The 17,369-nt window shown below is 39.2% G+C and overlaps 1 protein-coding gene across 1 annotated transcript in view; it reads left to right on the top strand.

Moving 5' to 3' along the window:
- Positions 1-13,408, top strand: part of IPO8 (importin 8) — a 50,118-nt gene extending 36,710 nt beyond the window's left edge. The window contains exons 21-25 of the mRNA XM_080360215.1: positions 486-706; positions 7,731-7,936; positions 9,427-9,645; positions 10,298-10,414; positions 11,106-13,408. Coding sequence (XP_080216341.1) covers positions 486-706; positions 7,731-7,936; positions 9,427-9,645; positions 10,298-10,414; positions 11,106-11,203 — 861 coding nt within the window. The 3' untranslated portion in view covers positions 11,204-13,408. The remainder of the gene's footprint in view (positions 1-485; positions 707-7,730; positions 7,937-9,426; positions 9,646-10,297; positions 10,415-11,105) is intronic.
- Positions 13,409-17,369: the final 3,961 nt, after the last annotated feature.

Below are 17,369 nucleotides of genomic sequence, written 5' to 3'. Positions count from 1 at the left end.
ATAAGCTCACTCATTTCGAACTTTTATCATAAATTTAACATCACTTACATTTGTTAGGAAAAACTTCTTTTTCTTTCAGATTTAGGTAATTCCATTTTTAATGCCTGTTGGTTTTGAAATTGTTGGATATCTTTATTTAAATATGAGAATGCCTTTGAGTTATTTTCTAAACCTTTTATACATGCTAGAACAAATTCCACCAAATGGCCCCAAATATTCCTTTCCATGCTGAGAATAATAACATTGGCAGTTCTTAGCTCAGATTATGGTTATTTTGCGAAAGATTTATAAGCATGCCAGGAGAGGCTTAAAATGCTCTTATACTAGGAAGTGAATAGAATGTGTTCCTAGGTCATACTTGGACTTCATTTAACTCTGCAGAACAGTTCTGATAAAAGTATTTTAAACTGTTATATAATCTGGCAACATGTATAACGTCTGTTTTTCTTTGTTTTTCTCCTTTCCCTTCATACTTGTATGCCCAGTGTATTCCACTCTTTGTGGAGGCTGTTCTGGAGCGGTTAACTAGAGGAGTTAAAACAAGCGAGCTTCGTACCATGTGTCTTCAGGTTGCCATAGCTGCGCTCTACTACAATCCTGACCTACTTCTGCACACCTTGGAGAACATCAGATTTCCACACAATCCTGAGCCCATTACTGCACAGTTCATAAACCAGTGGATGAATGACACAGACTGTTTTCTTGGGCAAGTATTGTGTGTGGGGTTTTTTTAAGAGTCCATGGGTTTGATGGTTTTTTTCACTTCTGTTTGCATCCCTAGTCGTGTTGATGAAAGAGTTCTCATTCCTTCGCTAGTCTAAATAACAATAGTCCACACCAGCTCTAATTGCTGTGATGCCAGTAAATATGATCTATGTCCATGTAACTTTTCTTGGTTTGTTGAGCTACGTGCTGAATTTTCTGTGCTGTGAGGATGCAAGGCTATGATACATATCATATTTCAGAATTATTTTATGTTTCTTAATCAGAAACTATCTGCTCCTTCAGTAGATGTCCAGCATGCAGCTGACCAGCTGTTTTTCAGCAAGATGTTAACTTTTTTCCTGAAACACAGTGTGTCCATCTTTTCTATATTTTGTAAAGTATTTTTAATGAATTCATTTAATGTTAAAAAACCATTATTCTTTCCAATGAATCCCACACTCTGATTTTAATCCCTATGAGTTGTTCATGATCATCTTTGCATCTTTATCATTATGCCATGGGTATACTGGATGTTTAGCATAACCCCTGAACTTAAAATTCAATCCGACCTCCCTTGAACGTGTGTGTTTGCTGCACTAGTGTGCACTTGGGCAGGAGCTGAACATTTTTAAAGTAAATGAAGGTGGACAAAGCCTGTCATCGCATAGTTAAGCACACACTTGATGCTGGGCAGACGTGAAGTCCCATGCTCGGCAGCTGGTGCTTGCCTCTTGGCTGAAGATGTGGCGTCCAACTGTGAGATTCAAATCCACTCAAGGGCAATCAGACAGTCAGATGTAGTTAACAGCTTCCTCTCACCTTCCCGCTGTGAGGTACGTTTTGTCATTGGGGCTGACATCTGACTGCAGGCGTACGGGTAGGCTTAGAACGCGTCTTCTCTGTGTATAGTCTATGCCAACAGATTAAGTGAAGTGTCAGCGTGTCAGGAGTCATCGCAAGAATGAGCATGGGCCCAGGCAGCAGCTCCTGACCCACAGATGCACACCTTATTGTAGGTTGTCTTTCTTTTCCTACCTGTTTTTTATTGATACAGTCTTGTCTTTCCAATTCTAAGCAAGTCTCTTGGGGGTTTCTTACAATTAGGTTTCTCCACTCCCCAGTCATCCAAGTAAGCTTTTCTCTGTACCAGTTCTTACTTGAGTTAATATTTCTTGAACAGAATTATACACCATCTTGGTATAGCTGCATTATTGTCCCAGTTGTCCATCTTGCATTTAGAACTGTGTGGTGCTTTATAGCACTGCATTACCTTTACTGTAACTGTAATAAAATAATGACTACCAGTCAATCAATGGCCAACTGATATAAGCAGGTTTTGCCCTGAGCATGCCCTTTGTAATATTTTTAAAACACATACCAAATGTACACAGTAAAATTTGTTTTCCTCCCTCCTCTGCCCTAAGTACACATTTTAGTGGGATGAGGGTGAAGGCACAGTAGTTTGAAGAACTGCAACATAGACTACTTTATTTCAGGTCTGCACATTAATTCTGTCTGTTTTACTAGAATGAAAACCATTTGGAGATACCAGAGAAATTGCCTACTTGAGTGTATACAGGCTTTGTGCAGATTCCCCATTGATGTCTGTATTCCAAGGTGTTACCATAGCACTCATTCCTTGAAGAAAAAAAAAAATAAAAAGTACAAAATTAAACAGATAAAAAGTGAGGAAAAAAAATATTTTAGTCATTATAACAAAACCAGACAGCTCATATTATCACAAACATTCTGACTTCTTCTGCCCACTGTGTATACAAGATGGCTACGGTACGTCCTGTATCTTAACAGAAATACACATCTTATCAATTAGAGGGGTTACTTGAGTGGGTGACAAAGCATAAAGGACCCAGTGTACCTCATTTCTTTTGGAGTGCCTGTGGTTGGAAAAGGGCACATTTAATTCTATAACTTCTACACCTTGTGGAGATGTTATTGTTAATTACTGAATTATTTTTACATCTACTGACTTTAAAAAAGACCAAGAATTTTTAGGATTTCCATGTACTGATTTTTTTTTCTTATGGCTGAAGCAAAGTTCTTGAGATTCAGCTCTGTGTTGTCATTTTTTCTACTGCATATCAAATGCTGAATGCATACAGAGACAGTATGAAAGAAGATATTCCCTATAGGAGGTAAATGTGTCATTCCTTTTTTTCAAAGAAATAAAAAATGAAAGAGATTTATAGCCTTAAACTGTTCATCCTGGAGCATTTGGTGAGAAACTAGTCAGATTCAGAAGGGAAAAATGCTGAGATCTGACTAGATGCCAACCTCAAGTACTCCTGTAGGCTACAGCTTAACATTCCGTTCTTTTTTGTCGCTTTTCAAAAAGCATCAGCTACTGCAACTAGTGTTCAACTAAATTCTTCAGAGCTGAGGCAAAAATTGACAAAGCTTATGACACTGAAAATGGAGATCATCTTGCAAGATTCTGCTCAGACTCTGCGCTTGAACAGCAGCAGATCAAAATGTATCTCTTTGATCTGCTGCTACCAGCAGTGAAATAAATATCTGTAATATTGCTTAAATCTAAAAGTTGCTCTTCCTTCAGTGGTGTCTCCTCAGTCTGTGGCTTCCAGGTATAGGGCTTTTGCTGTAGTCTCGCTTGTCAGGCACGGTGATGCTATGTGATGTAAGGGTCTTCCTCCCTTTTCCTCTGGACAGCACGGCTTCTAGAAGACAATTTGTTTCAGTAAGGGTAGTAAGGGTCATAATCTGAACAACAGCCAGATACTCAGAGGCCTAACCAAGCAGGAAAAGACAGAAATACGGACAAAACCTGACTTTCTTGAAACCCTTCTTGGGTCTGCCTCTGTAGATTTCATGTCTTCGTCAGTGCGGACATCAGTGGGCACCTTGAACCATACAGTCCTTTTTCCCACCACCCATCATTCACTGCTGCTTTGGGTTGCAGTTATTATAGATTGCTTTCCAGCAAGAGGCAGTTTTAGGCTCAAATTCAAACCAGTTGGAAGACTCAGAGATCCTAGAGAAACTGGAGAAGAACAAAGTAGATTCCCTTCCACGTGTGAAGGACCAGGTGAATCTTCCTGCCATTTCTTTCTCATCTGTGCAGAAAATCTGTGACTTACTGGTAGCAGTGGCTCTCCATAAATCTCACACCCCTCTGTCTGTCTTCTGCTCATGTGAGGTCCTACTACCCATAGATTCTGCTCTGCCAGCGGCAGGGTTGTGCATGTCCACATGCTCTCAGGCTGAAGCCAACAGTGTTTGCCAAGAGAATGCAGGATTTCTCGAGCAGCACTTGTGAATGCATGAGACGAAATCCATGCGAATAATACCTCTTGTAGGGGGAAGGCAGTTATGGTAGGATAAGTAGCTGTTTTTCCATTAAAAGTATAGAAACTATTTAAAGCCGATTAGAAATTTGGAGTATTAAAAATGGCCCAGGCAAGGAGAGCTGAGAACTCATTGTAAGGCTCTGCATAAATCCAGTATGTCATTGTGGATCTTACGTATCTGTGGACGTGTGCCCGTAATACCCATTTACCACAGTGTATTGTGTTTATTTATTTCTAAATATTTTCTATAATAACCTCAAACTGAAAAGCCATTTGTAGAAACATTTGTTCCTTAACTGCTTTCCATGTTTTCCCTGGCAGCTGAAATTTGGGTGAGACTTCTGCAAGACCGATACTAATTCTCATACTAAAAATTCTTCTGTGGAAAGTAGGGTGAAAGGAAAATCTAATTTGCTTTAAAAAAAAAGTGATTTTATTTTTTTAGAAGTTGAATATGGGGATTTATTTGATAGGAGTTTAAATAGTTAGAAATCCTAGTTTTCTCAGAGTTATATATAAAATTTAGGTTTTATATAGGAAAAGAGGGTTGGTTCCAACTCTGCAGCTAGAAGGAAATGGCTAATTATTTGCAGTTTGTCAAGGAACTGGACTGATGTAATAGAAAGCAACTTGATCCTCACATAAAGGAGCAAAGCAAACCAGTAAAGGAAAAGCTTAGTGATTATTTTTTTTTTCCTTTGAAACACTTTCAGCTTGGTTTTAAATACAAAAGATTCTTGGATCTTTTTGTCCTGTGTTTGAAGGAAGTGTATTAGCAAGAAAAAGTCCTGTGGATTATGAAGACCACACGCAGCTTCTTAAGAACAGACTTGCCCAGGAGTTGTGCATTGCACTGATATGCGTTGCATGTTTAGCACTCTGGGCTTCATATACCATTGGGGGAGCAAGTAAAGTCTGTGATTGTTAGGGAGGACTATTGTGTTCTGGTGAGCAAATAAGTACGGATCTTGAAGCACAAAGCGCTAAGGAGAATTGTATCCAGGCTCCCTCATGCAGATGGAAGGCTGCTGAGATATTGAGCCTTTGGAGCCAAAGGAATGGTCCTGAGACCGTTCTATACCATTATGAAAATATGTAAATGACATTAAATTCTGTTTTGCTTGTTCAGTCCCGTGGGTAGTTGGTACAGCTGGGGCGCAGCAGAACGCTGAACTTCAGGCAAGGTGGATGCTTATCCTGCTGTTTGTCTCTGCTGGCAGGTGGAAGAAACAAGTCTCCTTCTGGCTCAGCTTCACTAAGGATGGCTTCATGCCTGGATTTTTGCTGTCCTGGTGGGCCTTCTAATAACCTGCATGTTCTGAAGACACATGTTCATTCTTACAACTTCTCTGTTTAGCAGCTCGAAAATGGAGCATGACAAATAGGCTGTATTTTTCTGGCCATTTGGGCTCCTTCCTAATGATGACTCCCTTTTAAGCAGCAATGCTTGATTCTTGCGCTTTCATTTGTTGTCCAGAAAGATAGTTTAGTATGAAGCTAAGCCACTAACTACTAAGTTGTTGTTTTGGTTTTGTTTTTTTTACAATGTTGCATTTTACAATTGGCATTGTGTAATGGTTGTAACAGTTAGAGCCAAATGTCATTAACTACTCTAGAGCATGTACACTGAAATTACTTCTTTATATATTTGGGGACTGAAGAAATTTCATTGCTTCCCAGTTTCAAGATGCAGAATAGAAGTCTTGTGCATAGATTACAGAGCTTGGGTCAAACTTGCATGAAGGTGCAGGCAGAGAGAAGGGGTGGAGGAAGTTCTTTTGGTTTGTACTTGCTGTAAGGACAACTGTGCTCAAAAAGCTATGCTTCATTCATAGGCAACATCATCTTTAGCTTGGATTTTGGTCTTCACAGTGTTGGCAGGAGAGCAAATGGTGCTGAGCTTGTTTTCAAGATAGATAAACTCACAATAGTGTTTTGTGTTTGTTGTTGTTATTTTTTAATTATTATTTTTTATGGTGAAAGCAGACCCTGTTTCCCTGCTTGGTCTGTATGCCCTCTTTTGTGCCCTGTTCCTTCTGAAAATAAAGTATTGCAGTTAGCAGTGATGGAAGGACACTCTTTGCCTACTTGCATTTTGGTACATTTTTCAACATGTGTAATGGAGCAGCCAAACCCAACATGACAAAGCGCGTAATTTGATACGCTGGTTGACTTTGTTTTTCTTGGAAGGTCTTCTGTGAGCATAATGTTACGCATGGTCATATATAATTTATTGTAGTTGTCAGCTACTCTGAGAATGGAATCACTTCGCTAAGCCCTAACAGGACTAACAACGTGGGGGGTGTAATGAAATCCCTCTTAATCCCCAGCCTTGTTTAAGCACATGCAAAGTTCAGAAAGTTGTAATACATAGTCACTTTTATTACTTAAAGAATATTGTAATTCAGTAGCATGTTGTGTGGGACCTTTGGTAACTAAATTGTAAGCACTTTTAAAATTGTATTTCTGTAGCAATTTTTGAAGTGGTGGATTGAGCTGGCACTTCCCTGTAAGCTTTATTACACTGCGGCACACAACTTGATAATTTCTTCTCTCTCAACTTCTATCCTCTTCATTCCAAAGTAGAACTCATTCAGTAGGGAAATATCTACTGAGAGTCTGGAGGACTGCCATCTTCTGCCAGCTCTGGGGGTTTGCTTGGCTTCTGTAGGTCTTGCTGTAGCTTTTTGCTGGAGCTACTTGTCCTGCAGAAGGCTGGCACAGAAGCTGTCAGCATCAAATTGAATAGTTCAAACAAAACAAGTTTGTCTCAAGCCCTTAATATTAAAAATAACATAATGGTAGAGAGGAATTGAATACTGCTGGTGTTTCCAGTAAAGGGAGAACCAAAGAGTATCTGCAGAAGAAGTTAGAGAATTTTTCCTTGTCTTGTTTGCAGATGACTTCTGTTTCTGGAAGTGAATATCAGTTCTTATTTTTAAGAGCATAGTCTTTTACTTAGTAGTCTGGCTATGGTCACATAAAAGTCTTTCTGCTACTAATTTCAAGACTTTCTTTCCCTTCAGTTATCATTTGTTTGTTTTACTGGAAGTCTATCCATTTGCAAGTTCCCTATTTGAGTGTACTGCCAACTATTCTTGATATGGTAGAATTACTTCCATGCTTTCACTGGAGTTAGCAATGTGTCTCAAGTTAGTGTTGGAAATGGACTCTTTAATAAACACATTTAAATACAGCTAGCCCTGTGGCACTCTGTAAAAGTGCCCTGCAATTCAGTGCATTCCCACTTATCATTACTCTCCACTAATAGTCTTTTTGCTAATTTCAATCCCTGCAACAGTACTGTTATCGAAGCCAAGGCAAATTAATTTTCCATCCTATTTAATGATGATAGTCTGTATCAAATGCTTTATTAAAGACAAGATATTCTGCATAATTATTTAACAGTATTTATTTAGCATTACAGATTTCGTATTTGGTAATGCGAAACAGTTGTTCCAGGAATTTGGCCAGTGCTTGAAAGGTATTTAATTGTTATTGGGAACGGACTTTCCAGTGGGGAACTTGCATTCAGAACGAAGGAAATAATGTGTTTAGGAGCTTTGATCACAGACTTTGAACACAGTCTATATGGCATTGTCTCTGTCTTCTGCCATATCAGGCACCAGGACTGTAATGCTCTCTCTACATGTCCTTGCAGTGAAAATCTGTTTTTTGTCTAACAAGTGTGTGTTGTTTCAGACTCCATGACAGAAAGATGTGTATAATAGGACTGAGCATCCTCATGGAATTACAGAACCGACCGCCTGCAGTGGATGCTGTGGCTGCCCAGATTGTCCCTTCAATCCTCCTGCTCTTCCTGGGCTTAAAACAAGTTTGCGCCTCACGAGAACTCACAGAACATGAGGATCATGCTAAAGATGAAAAACACGTTGCAGAAGATAATGGTAAAATCTCCCCTTTTCACATTGTGGATTTTGTCTGGATTTAATTTAAAGGGGGCAAGAAATTGCAGTTCATTTTTAAGACTCATTAGTCTGCTGAAAATAGCTAGGCTTAGTGGGTCCTTGAAAGATCATCTTAGGAATTGATTTTTCCTCCCAAAATGAAACCAAAATGTTTCAATGTGTAACACCTAACACTTTGTGAAAGGGTGGTATCGGTTAAGAGTAACAACAAAACTCGCAAATCCGCTCTTGTGGGTTGTGAATGTGCTTTGTCTTCTCACACAGGCAGCAGGGCTTTGCCAGGATAGCACTGGTTATATTCTTGATTCCTGGAAAGAAGCTGTTCCTAGTAGCCAACTATTTGAAAGACCTGTTGTGGTCAACTTTGAAGGAAATCTTAGCAAGTCTTCTTTGTTCAAATGGAAGGTGATTTGTAAAGTGAGGTTTGAGACAACTGAAGGTTCCTGGAGCAGACAGGCCTCTTATTGCTGAGTCTGCCAGAAGAGAAAAAACATCAAAGAATACCTTGTGGAGGGAATTGCAGGGAGAGAATTTTACACAGTATTGCAGGCAGATATGCGTAGCTGTATTTGACTTAGAATAGTAGATAGATGGTTTGAGGCCTGAAAATTAGATTGCATGTAAGCAGATTATGTAATCCACTCAAATTTCACACGTGATTGTTCTGTAATGGAATTACAGAATTCTTCTCAATGCATAGGAATACAGTATGGAAACAGCACAGTAATTTTCAAATTTCTGTCCTGTGATTCAGTGCTTCTGTTTGTTGCAGATACAGTCATCTTTATTCTTTCTAAACTGTTGACACAGGAAGATCTGAAGGTTTGGAATTAGAAGTGTTTGGGTTTTTTTTTTTTTTAATCTTGGTTATTACAAACAAGTCTCAAATATTTTTCCTTCAGTGAGAAAGAGCAGTCTTTAGAATTGCATGTTGGGGTTGCATTTAATTCAGGATGAAATACTTCTTTCATAAGGAGAATGGAAGGTAAAGCTAAGCAAAAGACGTGATTTTAACTTTGTTCAAATAAAGGAGCACTCTGAAGAATAGCAGGCAGACATTTGCCCCACATCTGGTTTTCTCTTTGTTTTGTGTCAATTTGTGAAGTCCAGGCAAGTCTCTGTTCATAATTTTAAAAGCACAGTGATGGAACACTTTGTCAAAGACACATTTCCTCAACATTTTTGGATCCTATAAATGCACAATGAGTACATAAATGGAAGAAGAAAAAAGATGGCAGTTTCACATTCCCCAGGTGTGCTTGAAAACAAAAGTTTAATGGATCTTGAATGTAGGAAACATCCTAACAGCTTCATTTTTCCAGTTCTTCTAAGGTTTTGGGGAAAGGGTGTTAACAGAGGGTCCCCTTTCCAGCTGAAACCTAGATTTATTAATTGTTCTTCATTTGTAAGCCATTGTTTCCCTATACTTTCTAATCTTTGTTTTACAAAACACATCATTGCTTCTGCAGAGGAGATACCGAGTGATGAGGAGGAGACAAACGAAGTGAGCCAGGCGATGCAAGAGAACCATGGTGGAGGAGGAGGTGGAGAGGAGGAGGATGAAGATGATGACGATGATGACTGGGATGAAGATGCCTTGGAAGAGACTGCTCTTGAAGGGTTCAGCACACCTCTTGACCTTGAAAATGGTGTTGATGAATACCAGTTTTTTACTCAAGCACTTTTAGGTATGTGTTTGCAAGCTGGCAGAATGATATAACATGATGAAATAGTTTGGAGACGTTCACGGTCATCACTTAGAAAACTGTTTTCTGTGTTAAGAGTAATAATTTAGATCATTGAAACTGGAACATGTGATTTTGCTTTCTAATGCTAGACGTAAGATTTTTTTGGCTTACAAGTACTGCAAAACACAAATGGTACCAAATACATCCAGAGATTAATTCTCTTTCGAAACTTTTTAATCACAACCTGAATAAGTGGGACTTGATCACTAGAGGGACTCCTACATATAGAAATATTTGTTTCTTTCTAGATGTTGCAATCATAATGGAGAAATAATTTCTCCCTTTCCTGTTTGACTAATCCTGTTGGTTTTAGTTTTGATCTAAGTTTTAAATTAAAAGATTCACTTCATAATTGTCCGTGAGTAACAGCCACATGGTTAACTTTGTTTCAGAAAGCAGAGAATGTAATCAAATTCCCCAAAATGGATTGCCTCTACTGCAGTGAGGATTCTGTCAGGAATACTAAACCTGTTTTGCAGTGCAAATTCTCTGTTAAAACCAAGCAGAGATTCCATGGGTTTCGTTTTGTTGTTGTGAAATGAACTTGCAATATAACCTGATAATCACTTTTCATCCCTTCCTATTCTGACAGCTGTGCAGAGCCGAGATGCAGCGTGGTACCACTCGCTGACAGCACCGCTGAGTGAGGATCAGAAGAAACAGCTGCAGGAAATTTATACATTAGCAGAACACCGGCGAAATGCTGCAGGTGAGTCGCTTCTCTTGGGCCATTTTATCTGTTGCAAGGATGTTGGAATTGCATCTAATTCGCAACAATATGAGAATAAATCTCTGTGCTAATTAGCATTTTCTGAGAGGCCTGAGTAGGATATTGTGCATATATTATCCCTTGCCTGGAAGTGTGTGTTATTCAGATAGATTACTGTTACTTTCAATTAATTGCCTTCTCACTGATATGTGCTGCTGTTTGAACAGGGTACGAACTAGTTTTGCACAATCTGACATTTGAAATGAAGAGCAAATTAAGGCAACACCTAGCTGTCAGCCAGGCATTTGATGAAGATTGCTATAGATTATCATGTGTTTAACAGTTCTGTAACTTTTTAACCGCTAACATTGCCTTCACAGTCAGTGTAAGATTTCAGGTGTTTAGAAAGCTTGCATCAGGGAAAGTAAATTCAGATTTAATAAAAAAGAATAGTGTAATGTACCCTGATTCTGTAGAGGCTTCATTTCTCAGTTTTGTTGTAGAGGTGTTTGCGATTATGCATTTAGAGAAAATCTTGAGTGTAATTTATTACTGTCACTACATTTAGGGAACAAAATTTTGACTCAGCCAAGAGGTTTTTCCATAACTTTGAATTCTTAATGGTATTGTTTCTGGCAAAAGCATTCTCTGTAGACTATTTTTCATATCCTTTCCCTTCTTTGAATTCTAGAGACTAAGACAATAGAACAACAAAGTGGCTACACGTTTGACAACAAAGGACTGATCACAGCATTTAACTTTGCTGGAAGTACTCCTGGTGGCAACTGAAGGATCAGCTACAAAGGTCAATGGGAAGGGTCTCATCACTACATTTTCTTGAAATCATCGCAAGTTCTGAGTGATAGGGGAGGGTAATTTAATGCTGCTGAAGGTTTTCTGGAAAAATAGCAGTGTGCTTTCCCCACCAGAATGCTCTTTCTAACCAGCTACTGTAATGTACAAATTCTTGTGGTGTGTCTATAATTTGGTGGACTGAAAGGAAACATTTGTCCTCGAGGAACCTGAACGACTGGGAGGAGCCAGGCTGCATCTAATTGAGTTGCACTTCTCAGGTTTTTGCTGTGCAGAATTGATAGATTCATATGGATAACAGTGCCTTCTGTTGTACATGGATTGCCTGAACAAATGGATTTTGGAGTGCATTATAATTTTTTTAAGTGTAAGGACATTTCTTGATACACTGTAAGCCTCGGTTCCATGTTTTCCAGTCACTTGCTTTTTACTGCTCGGTTTGATTGTTTGTTGGTTGAGTACACATTGCTGGATTCGGAATATTATCTCATCTTCCCTACTTGGTGCAGACCAAGCGTGTAGAGGGAGGTGTCTGTTGGAGTTGCAAAACATACACTGGTAACGGCAAAGGGTCTCAACAATACTGCAGATTTTCCCTTGATGCAGTAGTCTTAAATTATTTCTCTTAGCAATGGAATCAACTCACTTGAGTTACGATGACACACATGGCAGGTGGCTCCCCTAAATCTACCTATTGATGTTACCTCCTGCCTGGATAAGTGGTGTGGCCCTCGCATGTAGATGTTCTACATGACAACTTTTAATTTCCACTGTTTTTGCTGAATATTGAATTTTACTTGGGATTTTAGAAACCTCTTTTCTGTTTTTATTCATTCATTACCATTCCAGTGGTAGTACTGAATGATGTGGTACAAAATATTTACAGTATTTTATTTACCTTAATAGAAGTAAAACAACTTCTAACTTATTTCTTCTTACTCTTACACTTCTGTGGTTGAGTTTCTGGTCTGCATTCCATTTGGCTGTTCTTGTGTCATGCTGAAATTTCATTATCTGCCAGATTTTTCCTAAATTTCAAAGACTGATTTCTTATAAATTGCAACACATATAATAAGATGTTTGTGAATATGGTCATTTAGTGAGAACCTGGTAGCAGCACTAATTTGGATAGGTACCCCTCCTTTAGATCTATTGGGATCGCAGTGGTTTAGTCAAAATAAATAGGGGTGCTTTAGAATGTGAAGTTTGGATTAGAGATAAGATGTTGAGACCAGATTTTGTCTCTAGGTGTTAATTTCTTTATGACTTAAAAATATTTACCAAGCAATTTTAAGGGCATACTGACAATGTATGTCTTTAGAGCAGTGCTCCAGCTGAAAAGTCAAAGTCTTTCCCATACCCCATTAAATTTTCGATGACTGACATGAAGTACAGATTGCTGGCCCTGCACTGTGCTGATACTTTTTATTTTTCTTTTTTCTTTTTTTAATATGTCAGAGTGATTGGAATTCAGTCTGATAAATCTGAAGCTCTCTGCACCTTGGCTTCTGGAAAAGGCCAAAGCATCTTTGCCTGTTCCTTGTTCCATCCCCTGGAATTTTCTCAGCCTGGCAGCTGTGGGGCAGAAGGTTCTCCACTGCTTTTCTTTTACCTGCACCTTTGTGTCAGACTCTCTCTGTTGCTGCTTTTTTGTGTTTGTTTTTCTTCCCTTCTGCTGCAAAGTAAAGTTGGCCTGGATTGTGTAGGTTTTTCACTGCTGGTACTCACTTAATAGCAACCATGAAAATTTTCTCACTTTTAGCTCTTTTGTTTGTGTAGAAAACTATGAGCATTCCAGGGTCTGCATTTCCAACGGTGAACAATACATTGAGCTGCCTTGGACAGGCTCTTTAAGCTCAAGCAGCAGAGGGCCGGGACATCCTTTATATTGAATACCACGCCATGAAAATCGTAGGTCACTTTTGCTAATTTAGGCCTGGGGTTGTATTGACTGAGAAGGCAGGAAAGTGGTACATCCAGTTTGTTGGTGAGTTTCTCAGAAACCATAGTTTTGAAATTGTTCACAGATCTAATAAATGTTTTTCTGGAAGTTAAGGACACGGCCAACTTCTCTCTTACCTGATAATTGAAGTAATAGGCAGGTAAACTATTTAAGCCTGCTATTATTTTATTTTAAAAAAATATATTGTGGATGGGTTTCTTTCAGAGCCCATTTTCCTTCTCTACACTAATGCAGAGTGGAAGAGGGGCTTATTTGTGTTCTGTGCTAATGAGGTTGTTCACACAGTCACAAGCCAATATTCAGGAGTTGATGCGTTCAAGGAGAACTCTGCTTTTGCATAGGATCATCTTTGTGTCACTCAGCTGAACTGTGGCTGCTCCCTAGTTCTGCTTCTTGTATACTTCTCAGATCAACTGCCAAGAAAATTTCATCCAGATGTTTCTTACAAGGGGTTTAATAAGCAGCATGGAGTCGGGAATCTTTGTTGTCTGTTTTGCAGCAGGGGTCAGAGATGTCTGAGGGGATGGCATGGAAAAAGGTTAAATGCCCTTCCCTTCCCAGGAGATTCATGAGCAAATGTTTCTACTCGCAAAAGCAAATGTTAATTATTTTATTCCTTTTTTTGAAAAGGGATCTCATCCAAAAAGATTTATTGGGCTCTAGCCTCCACTTTAACATATGGTTCTCTTTTAACATGATAAATATCCGTTTGTACATGATCATAAATAGGTAATGGATTTTAGGGATTTCTTTATGAGTTGTGTCCAGCTTTGTACTACATTAAAGGGAGAGTAACACAAATGTGCATTACTGTCTCACTTTGAAGCCAAGGTAATCATGGAATATCAGATACCAGCACTGGCCAACCAAGCATGATGTATTTGCTGTTGGAAGTACAGAGAATCATGAATGTGTTGTAAAATAAAACAGAGGCTGATAACCAGTGACCTATGTTGCCCCATGCCCGTGTTCCCAAAGTGTGAAGGTGACTTGTATGGGCACCATGGGGGCTTTACATAGGAAATTAGGATTACATATTATAATCATAGCAAATATTCTATGATAAGCTGCTTTTTTCAGCTAAAATTAACTGGTCTTTGGTATTGAATTGCATATGCTGTTTTGTCACTCTTAAAAGAAAAACAAGAATCACCACATGTTTTGGCTGCTTCTTTTTGCTCTCTGTCTTTCAAAGTTAAAGTACTTGGTTTGCTTTCATCACAAAGCAAAATCTTTAATCAAAATGTTGAGCTTCAGAAAGTGCAGAATATCAAGCTGAAGAAAAAGCTAAAAAAAAACTCCAACAAAGCCCCCTACCCCAAACCCACATGTGCACACGGATTGAAATAGATGTGCTTTGGGAGTGTAAGTGAAAACATGGAAAGAATGTTACACATAATGATATTGCAAGATTCTGTGCTTTTGGGAGAAAGGCTGCCTGCGGGGTGTCAGGGAGACATAAAAGGGGCTGCTGTAGGACATGCCCTTTGCTTGTGAAGCCCAGGCAGTTTGTGGCTCTGGATTCCATCAGACATTGTACTGGAGAGAAGGTTGGGCTATAAAGCAAGAGAGACTTTTGTGAGCCAAGGGAACTGAAGACATGAACTATTAACTGTCTTTTGTTTCCAGAATACTTTTCAGCCTTTTTTGATTCCCTCCTTTCCATCCCTTTACCAACTACTATGCTAAAAGGTGTGTCAAGGGGTACTCAAAATATCTGAAAAGGTAAAGCTTAAACAAAATTCTTTAAAATCCTGTTGTTCTTGAAACAGTGCAGCCTATCCATTGCATTTTTATCAATAGAACAACATCTTTAGTTTGACTTATGCAGATGATACAGACCTGCAAAAACACCACCTATGTGCCTGTGGTTTGAGAGGAGCCAGTGATTTACTCCTTAACGTGGGTACTTTGAAATCCCCACACCTTGTACTGAAATCTGCTCAAAGGACAGGCAAAATTGCACTATGTAATGGAGTACCCAGTCCCAGTTCTGAAATACACCCTGGTCAGTCTTCTGATAATGTTTGACAGTCTGGCGGTCAGACCCTCAAGGATCTCCACCTCTGATTGAGGACATTCAAGTCGAAGAGACTCTGTATTTTTGCAGGTGGACACAGAATCATGTTTCCCTCATCGCAGCAGGTATGGCTCACGCATACAGGTATACCTCATGCAGCAGGTATAGCTAATGACTTGTTGTTATGAGTGAACATAACTTGGATGTCAAATCTTACCCCAAACAGATGGGGTACAGTAGAGATGGATCTTCCCAATGTGTTAAAGGAAGCCAGACATTATTCTAGATATCAGAAAGTTGTAGCATAAAGCCATATCATAAAGAGGATATACAAACAGGCCAAGCCGCTTGCTTTTGACACCTCTTCCACTACTATTACAGCCAAACAAAACCAATGTGAACCAAAAGAGAACTAGAGCAGTGCTTGTGCACTAGACGGGTAGAAACTTCCTTGGCCTGTGTATCTGATCCCAATACTCACTGCAAATGCACTTGGATACCTTTAAAATAGGATATACAACACCTGAATGGGTATCAGTACCCTGAATCTGATGGTAGTTAATGAGAGGTAAAGACTTGGTGTGATTTTTCTCTGGCAGAGAACAGATGCAAAAGTCTGGCAACCTCTTGCCCTGTCTGATGTGTAGTCACCAACGTGAGGCACGAGGTGAGATTACAGCCTTTCCTAAAGATTGTCATCATACCTCCCACCAAAGTGCTACCTGAAGTGCTCCATGTCCGGGGAGCTCACTGATGAACCTCTGCTCAACTAAAGAGTTTTGGGGAACAGCAGCTCAAAAAAAATCTGCAGGCATATGTAATTGCGACAAGTTGGGAAAGCATCCATGTAAATTGAGGTGATATGTTTGATATGATCTCAGATCTGCAGCCTTCCTGGTTTTTGCCTGGATCTTGTAGAGGATTGTCCAAGAACTTCGTCCCGTTCCTTCCTCCAGGAAAAGAATGAGCCCGACTTGTTGAGCAACCCCAGATTTGGTGCAGTGCTTTGAACTTGGGATCAGAAGAAGATTATGTATAAGCAGGTTATTTTTAGAAAACAGAAGAACTATGGCAATATGAGACAATAAATATTTATACAAAATGCATGAGGCAAAGAAATGAATATAAGATAATATAAGTGAGACTGTTCTTTGATCACACCTGTAATGGTTCTTTTCATTGCCAAACAATGTGTGAAAATTGCTTTTGATTGCATGTGTTGTTAGTATGCTTGATGTAAATCACCTGAAATGTTTTTGGGCTCAAAAAGAGACCAAAGAGGCCATGCAGATTTCTTTTGGTATTAAAAGCAGTGACTAGAGAGAGACCACTATGTGCTACATTAGCAAATTGAATTGCAGGATCATCACCTTTGTAAGAAGCCTGGAATACTAAACTGTGGGTTGGCTTTGAGGGCAAGAATTGACAAATGCAAAACATGCATCGATGACAAGAAGAACCTCTTCCTAGCTTAAAGAATTCTGTGCAGTGTTCTCTTAAGCTATGCTGAATTTGCTTTAAAAATAGTAATAAATCTTACTGCTTAGGTCGAATGTTACATCTGTTGTGCATTTATAGGGGAGGAATAATATTTCTTCAAAAAATGTAACATGCCACCTACCAAGGAGCACAATCTCATTTTATAGCCTCTCTTCATACAGCCATAAAACTTATTTGCAAGAACACTCCAGAATTAATTTTAAACAAATGTGTGTGGTACCCAGAGTTAATATGTGCATTTGTGTAGCAGTGTGTCTTTGTTAATCTCAGGCTTGTGACAACAACTATTCACAAGCACACTTTGCCTGTGAAAGAACGTAACTGATATTTGATGTAGATCATTACGGATCATTACGGATCATCCAAATACAGTTCTCAAAATATTAAAATAGTGAGGATAGTCACCTTGCAGTCCTGAGAGGGGATCGCACCAGGGCTTGGGCCAGTCTTCCGTGCATGGAATTCATGAAGAAGATAGTTTTACCAAGCCTCCCCAGGACAAGAGGTTAATCCTTCTGAAACTATAAACTTGGTATTTGTATCAGTGGATATTTCCCTGACGGTGAGTTGCTGAAGTAGCCCATTTGCTAAATTGCACCATTGGATAATGCTTGCCCTTTTCTGTACGGGGCACTTCTCTGAATCCTCCACAGTGTCAA

Source organism: Nesoenas mayeri (genome assembly GCF_963082525.1).
Source record: "Nesoenas mayeri genome assembly, chromosome: 1".
NCBI classification, from domain to species: domain Eukaryota; kingdom Metazoa; phylum Chordata; class Aves; order Columbiformes; family Columbidae; genus Nesoenas; species Nesoenas mayeri.
This window is presented reverse-complemented; position numbering and strand designations above follow the sequence as displayed.